The sequence below is a fragment of the Vigna unguiculata genome, chromosome 4, assembly GCF_004118075.2.
Source record: "Vigna unguiculata cultivar IT97K-499-35 chromosome 4, ASM411807v1, whole genome shotgun sequence".
NCBI lineage: Eukaryota > Viridiplantae > Streptophyta > Magnoliopsida > Fabales > Fabaceae > Vigna > Vigna unguiculata.
This window is the reverse complement of record NC_040282.1, coordinates 29834220-29841578: the sequence shown is the minus strand read 5'-3', so window position 1 is coordinate 29841578 and position 7359 is coordinate 29834220. Positions and strand designations below refer to the sequence as shown.

Genomic DNA, 7359 nt, shown 5'->3' with positions numbered 1-7359 from the left:
AACCGATTAAAAAATATACATAAAATAATCAAACGTTCTAATTAACCATTACTTACTATGCATGGCATTGACTTTTGTTGTATCATTCAAATTCAGTGCATTCCAACACCTTATTCGTATCTTTGAATCATGATAAACGAATCTAAGCTTGATTTTGAATTATATATACATTGCAACCATAATATAACTCAACTAAAAAACTTACCTTTTTTTCTCTTTTTCCATGGGTAAAGACAGAAATTCTTGTGCATTTTTTCTTTCTGTTATGAAATACGTTATCACACACTAAATGAGTACATTTTTCTTGGCAAAAAATTGTCATAATTCAAGACTAACTGTTGCACTGAACCTAACCTATTAATATGTGTTTAAATTATATGTTTAGAACATGTCAAAACTGTACAACGTTAGGAAAGTGAAACGAAGTTAAGGAATAAAGGAACATGATATCTTGAAGGGGATTCAAGAAAACTGGTTGGGAAAATTAATAAAGACAATTTCTTGAGGACGGTACGTTTTGATTCCCATTGACACTGCTGTCTCATGTCTAATGCGTATGGCATCTTGCAAGCGTTCTCAACTACCGAAGGAGTAAGAATTAATCTAAAAGCCAAACATAGCATAGATTTTAAAAGCAGTCCAATAATAAAGACACATCAACGTGTTTTCCTAACCCCAAAAACACTGATTCTAGAGAATAAAAAGATACCCTTCTTAATCTCTCCGTCTTATTTGAAAACAATAAACAAGAAAAATCTCGTATTATCACTTTGTCGGTCTTGTTTATATATATACACACCATGTCACAACGCAAAGTTTGTGAGCTGTTTCCCAGGTAAAGCCAACAAACACGGAGAACATAGCACAACACTTTGTAATACGTTCTAGATCTATTGATCATTCTTCTTTCACATACAGATAAATGGAAGATTCAGAGGAAGAAGAGCTTCTAAATCTCACTCTTTCGGTTGCTGCAGGTGGAGAGAGGAAAAAGAAAGGAAGGACAAAAGATGATACAAATTCTCTTGTTATTCCTATGAAGTCCAGTGAAGGGTATGAAGGGAAGATCTTTAGGCTGCTACAGATGAGGGAGCTGATGCTAAGAGAAGATCACAGAAGAAAAGGAGTGGTTGAAGATGGGAATAATAATGGTCTTCCTTTGATTCATTTGCTTCTTTCAACTGCCACTTCTATTGATGAGAGAAACTACTGTGCAACTCTAGAGAATCTGATTGAGTTATATCAAACAGTTTCCCTAATAGGTGATTCAGTTCAACGTGTGGTGGCCTATTTTGCTGATGGTTTGGCTGCAAGGCTTCTCACAAGAAAATCCCCTTTCTATGACATGGTCATGGAGGAACCAACAAGTGAGGAAGAGTTTCTTGCATTCACAGATCTCTATAGAGTCTCACCCTATTACCAATTTGCTCACTTCACAGCAAACCAGGCTATTTTGGAGGCCTATGAGGAGGAAGAAGAGAGGAACAACAAAGCACTTCATGTCATTGACTTTGATGTCTCCTATGGCTTCCAATGGCCTTCTCTCATTCAATCACTTTCTGAAAAAGCAACCAGTGGCAACAGAATATCTCTCAGGATAACAGGTTTCGGGAACAACCTTAAAGAACTGCAAGAAACTGAGGCCAGATTAGTTAGCTTCTCAAAGGGTTTCAGTAACCACCTAGTGTTTGAGTTCCAAGGGCTTCTAAGAGGCTCATCAAGGCTCATCAATCTGAGGAGGAAGAAAAATGAAACTTTGGCAGTGAACCTTGTTTCTTACTTGAACACTTTGAGTAGTTTCATGAAGGTGTCGGACACATTAGGACTTGTTCATTCTCTTAGCCCCTCCATTGTGGTGTTGGTGAAACAAGAAGGTAGCAGGAGTCTGAAGACCTTCTTGTCAAGGTTCACTGAGTCTTTGCACTATTTTGCTGCCATGTTTGATTCACTAGATGATTGCTTGCCACTTGAGAGCGCTGAGAGGTTGAGGATTGAGAAGAAGCTTTTGGGGAAAGAGATCAAAAGCATGCTGAACTATGACATGGATGGTGTGGATTGCCCAAAGTATGAGAGGATGGAAACATGGAAAACAAGAATGGAGCATCATGGTTTTGTGGGAAGAAAAATTAGCTCAAAGTGTGTGATCCAAGCGAAGCTGCTTCTGAAGATGAGAACCCATTATTATCCTCTACAGTTTGAGGAAGAGGGTGGAAGTGGGGGTTTCAGAGTTTCTGAAAGGGATGAAGGAAGAGTTATCTCTTTGGGATGGCAAAATAGGTTTCTTCTCACAGTCTCAGCATGGCAACCAATTTGACAGAATAGATACTCCTTCATTCCTAGGTTCTAACTTTCATCATTTTGGTAAAAATCTGCACTCAAGATGATGAATTTTAACTTATATTTTTCTATATATTTCTTCGGCTAAAATATGTTAACGTTGTTGACTAGAAATATATATATAAAGAGCCTTTAGTACTACTTGCTAGATTGTCTAAGTAATTATTAAAGTAAATAGATGAAATATGTCAAAGCAAGTTATGTTTCTCTGCTTCCCGAGATTGGTTCGATATGAAGAACCCTAATTTAATTTTCCTTTTTCTTTCTTCTTTTAGCTAAAAACAGAAAACCCTAGTTTGAGCCATCGACATATCTATTGCCCAGAAATATAAATGTATAAACATATATTTATTAAAGTTATATATAGCTTCTCTTGAGTACTGTAGTAGCCATAAAAAGCGCATGGCAAGTGCTCTTGCTGATGAAATAATTGTGTACCTATATAAGTAATAGAAAATGTTATTATGTTAAGATATCAGATTTGTAAAACAGAATGTACAACGTTTGGTAAGATTTCATATAAAAGTATTAGTATTATGAAACTTATTTGTTGAGATTCTTTAGTAGCATTAAAACATGCTTGTAAAGAGGTAAGTATAGTTCGCTCTCAGAGCATATAATTTATTGTTTACAAGGTAGGTGGTGGATAACGTGTATATTAAATAATGGAGGGGGAAATCTTCATTTTAGGAATACTTTATATAGTAATTACTCATTTTCGGAAATAATAAACTATTTTGTCACAAAAACGATACTAAATATAGTGATAATAGAATTTCGGATGTATATATAAAATTTGTGTAGTTCTTTTAGTAATTAGCATAACATTCATCGAAGTATCTTTTCTAAATCCAAAACAAAAGTATGAAAAAAATTATTTATATAACGAATTATGAACATAATAAATATTATTAGGAAAGGCCAGTGATATTAAAACCCAGATGACGTGTTGTTGTTGGGAAGATAACAAAACAAATAATAAAAAAAAAAACAAATTAATTCTTTCCTTATATAAATAATATGTAAAACACTATGATGCAAAAAACAAAGAGAAATCCATTAACAGAAAAAAACTTCAATAAGAAAGAAATTATTCATAGGACTTAGTCTAGTAAAAACTTTCACTAATAATAATTAATGTGTAAGCCACAAAGTTCTCATAGGACTTTCATGAATCAATTGATAACTAAACAACAAAAATAATCCAATATATGACATGTGGTATAATTCTTCTCTAAGCTAGGTTCTCTTCGTACCATTTCACATGATACATTGATTGTTCTTTTCTTTTTCATTCTTGTAACATCCCATTTAATAAATAAACTTACTTAAATGATACATCACACAATATAATATTACGAGCAAGGTTCGGAGCATAGAATCATTCCTTAAAGATGTCCAAACTTTATAAAAGGACAATTTTGAGGCACACCACGATGTCAATACAAGACAGGGTACAAAATCTAATAGTATTTAGAATTAAAGCCCAAAGACAAGAAATACGTGGGCTATAGCCCTAAAGAAAAGCCCAGCCAACATAATCCAGCTCAGACAAGCTATGCAGCGGAACCTCCATCACCCTGATGACCAAAGTGTTTCTCACATCTGCTCACATCAACAAGTTGATGATCATCGCAAAAGAGAAAAACCACACCAGACAAACATACAACAAACAAAAGGGTAAGCTAGAGTAGAAAATCATTCATCTCACAGTTGCAGGCAATTTAATAGTTCAAGATGCATATATCAACCAATCATGTTATGACTCCTCAAAAAATATACTAAGACTCAGACACGACTCATCCGGATACATATAATTAGTCAGATTCGGCAGATGCTTACACTTGTGGTGGATTTCCGCTCACCCCCGAGCTGCTCACCCTCGGGCTAAGTGTTACAATGTCTCAACCCCCACACACAAGGTTAGTCCTTAATGGGTTTCGGACCTCCTGCTACTCTCACCACAAGAGTTAGTCCGCTCTATGTGAGACTAACTGACTCCTTAGAGCGTCAGGATGCAACCTTACCTTGAATTCTTACTAAATTATATAGATGGGGCACCACCATGGACTCCCACTAACAGGGGTCATGGAATTACGTCAGAACCACTGAGGCACCACCATGAGGTCTCACCTAGAGGCTCATGGAATTACGTCCTGACCACATATCAATCACATTCAACCAACCAAGTAATACTTATCGTGCACATAAATCTCATGCCAACCATTTATAACCAATCATCATTCATATTCCATGTTGAATCCATACCAACTCATCCTTCCCAAACCATGAATATAGAATTGTATTTTGTACCAACACCATGCCACTTTAATAATCAACCATCCCATACATGCCACATGCCAAGGTCATGTTAAACTTATCAATCACAGACCATAAACCATTCTACTCATACCCATTTGATAATGTTTAATTTTTACCATTATCCAAGCTACATTTTCATAGCAAAATCATCTCTTCCAAAGCTTTTAACCTACTTAATCCTCAAATTTATCTTACTTTTGTAAATAAACACATTTTGGGTTACATTGATCTAAATATACCATTAATCCCCATTTTTTATGTCTATTTATAGATTGGAAGCTTTGTTCCAAGAGTCCAGACAAATGAGTAACCCGGAACAGCAAGGAGAAGTGCAAAAATGTCAACAGGAAGCACTTAGCGACACAAAGGCAGTGCCAGGCGACAGATACCGTCAGCGCCAGACGCCAGACTAGCGCCAACCAGGTGCCACTGTTGGTCACCGCCTAGCGGCACTTGGACGCCGACGAGCGATAGCGGGAAGATTTGACCCTTGTTTGATGGCTAGCGCCTGGCGGTGATAGGCTTCCACCAAGCGCCAGTTTTCGCTGATGTGTCAAGTGGCCCTTTTTCTTCTGTTTTCGCAATGGAAAACGGATCTTGGACATTTTGGAGCTCGAGCAACGCAATTTGGAGAGCTTGGAGGAGTGCTAGGGCTTGTGGGAACAACTCCATCTTCCTCTTTGTATCTTTTTCTCTTTCATTTCCATTGTGTAAGCTTGAGCTCTCCATGACAATGCAGAGCTAAACCTATTTTTGTTGGGGTTAGATGTAGCCACTGAACTTTCATGTATTTTTGAATGATTTGAATATATAAATGCTTCTTCCATTGATTGCTAGTATATTTGTTTATGTGCTTAAAGCTTGCTTTGTTTTGATTATTCATTGCATGATATTTGGGTCATTAGGTATTGGAAAATATCTCTTGAAACCTAGAATTGGAACAAGATACCTAATGGAACTTGTATCTAGGAATGGAACTTTACCCATTAGTTGTCTTAAACCCTAATTTGTAAAGTGAGTTTGTTTATTTAGGGATTCAAGGAATTGACTCTAAATAAGGAAACCTAGGCTCATTCAACTAAGGGATTAGAGTTTGAGTAGACTTGTGGGTTGACATTAGTAATTAATGGAGAAGAGTTTTATTGTTTAATATACATGAGAAGTGAAGTAGGTGAAGTCTAACTCCAACAATATCAATCCATTGCATTTCTAATCTTTACCATTTTCTAGAGTCTTCAAATATCCAAATTCAATTTTACTTGTTTATGAAATATTTACTTTCTTGCATACAAAAACCCAAATTATGGATTTATTCATTAGTTTAAATTAGTCATTAATTACGTAATTATTTAGTATACACAAGTCTCTTGGGAAACGATATCCCGGTCTTACCGGTTACTACTTGCGCGACTTGGTACACTTGCCAAAGTCTTAACACCATTCGCCCAATTCATGCTTTTAAAAGTAATCGAATCAATCCACAAGTTCAAGTTAAAGTAAGGAATTAAAATTCTGCAGCAATTCTCGCTTAAGCTAGACTGATATCGCTTAAGCTAGAAATTCTCGCTTAAGCTAGATTTATCTCGCTTAAGCTAGACTGATCTCGCTTAAGCTAGAAATTCTCGCTTAAGCTAGACTGATCTCGCTTAAGCTAAAATCTCTCGCTTAAGCTAAACTGACAGATTTTCACTAGTTTCAACATGTAAGAACACAAAATTCCAAACAACAAAAACTAAAGAAAGCACAAACACATTGCATAAAACGTTGGCATCATGCTTTAAAAGGGTAAAGAAATCAATCATGGGAGCATACAAGTATTTAAACAATTTTGCTGTCAATCTCGCTCAAGCTAAGGAGTTCTCGCTCAGGCGAAAGGGGTCTCTCGCTCAAGCGAAAAGCTTTCGCTTAAGCGAGTTTGAAAACAGAGAGCACTTTGAGTTCTCGCTCAAGCTAGCCCATCTCGCTCAAGCGAGAGGCCTTTGCTTAGGCGAGCACTTGAAACCAAATGTGGCGAGTTACTGCCATTCTCGCTTAGGCGAGAGCTCCTTGCTTAGGCGAGAGCTTCTCGTTTGGGGAAAAAACAGCTTTCTTAGGTGATTTGGTCTTTTACTTCAATTTCTTGAAACGGGTCGGTGATTCTTTCATTAAAATTGAAACTTTTAATATGAATGATTTGTTTTGTTGATGTGATTAATATAATCCTAATATCAATTTTTTTGACAAAAACAGGAATCAAAAGAGAAATTAAATCTAAATATTTTTATTCTTTATTATATATTAACATTAAATATTATGTTTTATAAAAGCAATAAAAAAAATACACAATTTAAGTTTCACCCATATCTAAAATATATTACCTATAATTTAATAAATTTAATAAAATTTTAATATTATATATATAATTAAAAAAATTTCAAAATTTTGGAGGGGTCATGGCCCCTCCCTGCCCCCATTAACATTCGCCCCTGAATGCAGAGAAAAGGATCAAGGATAGCATTCAAAGTGATAAGAAAAATCGGCCTTGTGACGTTCCATTTTCATCAACACCATATGCCAACATTCTTGTAGTGATTATAATAAAAATAATATTAAAAGTTGAAATTAAACATAAATTCAGAAATTTTTTAGCATTCAAAATATATGTAAAAATTGACATAAAAAATTGTATCATACTTAAATTAAAATCTTAATAATCAACAA

The 7359-nt window shown here is 35.5% G+C and overlaps 1 protein-coding gene across 1 annotated transcript; it reads left to right on the top strand.

Annotated features, from left to right (window-relative positions):
- Positions 1-666: 666 nt before the first annotated feature.
- LOC114182413 (scarecrow-like protein 21) lies at positions 667-2572 on the top strand. The gene has a single exon (XM_028069283.1). The coding sequence runs from the start codon at positions 923-925 to the stop codon at positions 2312-2314; it is 1392 nt and encodes a 463-aa protein (XP_027925084.1). The 5' UTR covers positions 667-922; the 3' UTR covers positions 2315-2572.
- The last annotated feature ends 4787 nt before the right edge of the window (positions 2573-7359 follow it).

Bases quoted from the DNA above. Each gene is read 5' to 3' on its own strand.
- LOC114182413 (XM_028069283.1), top strand. From the start codon at position 923: ATGGAAGATTCAGAGGAAGAAGAGCTTCTAAATCTCACTCTTTCGGTT.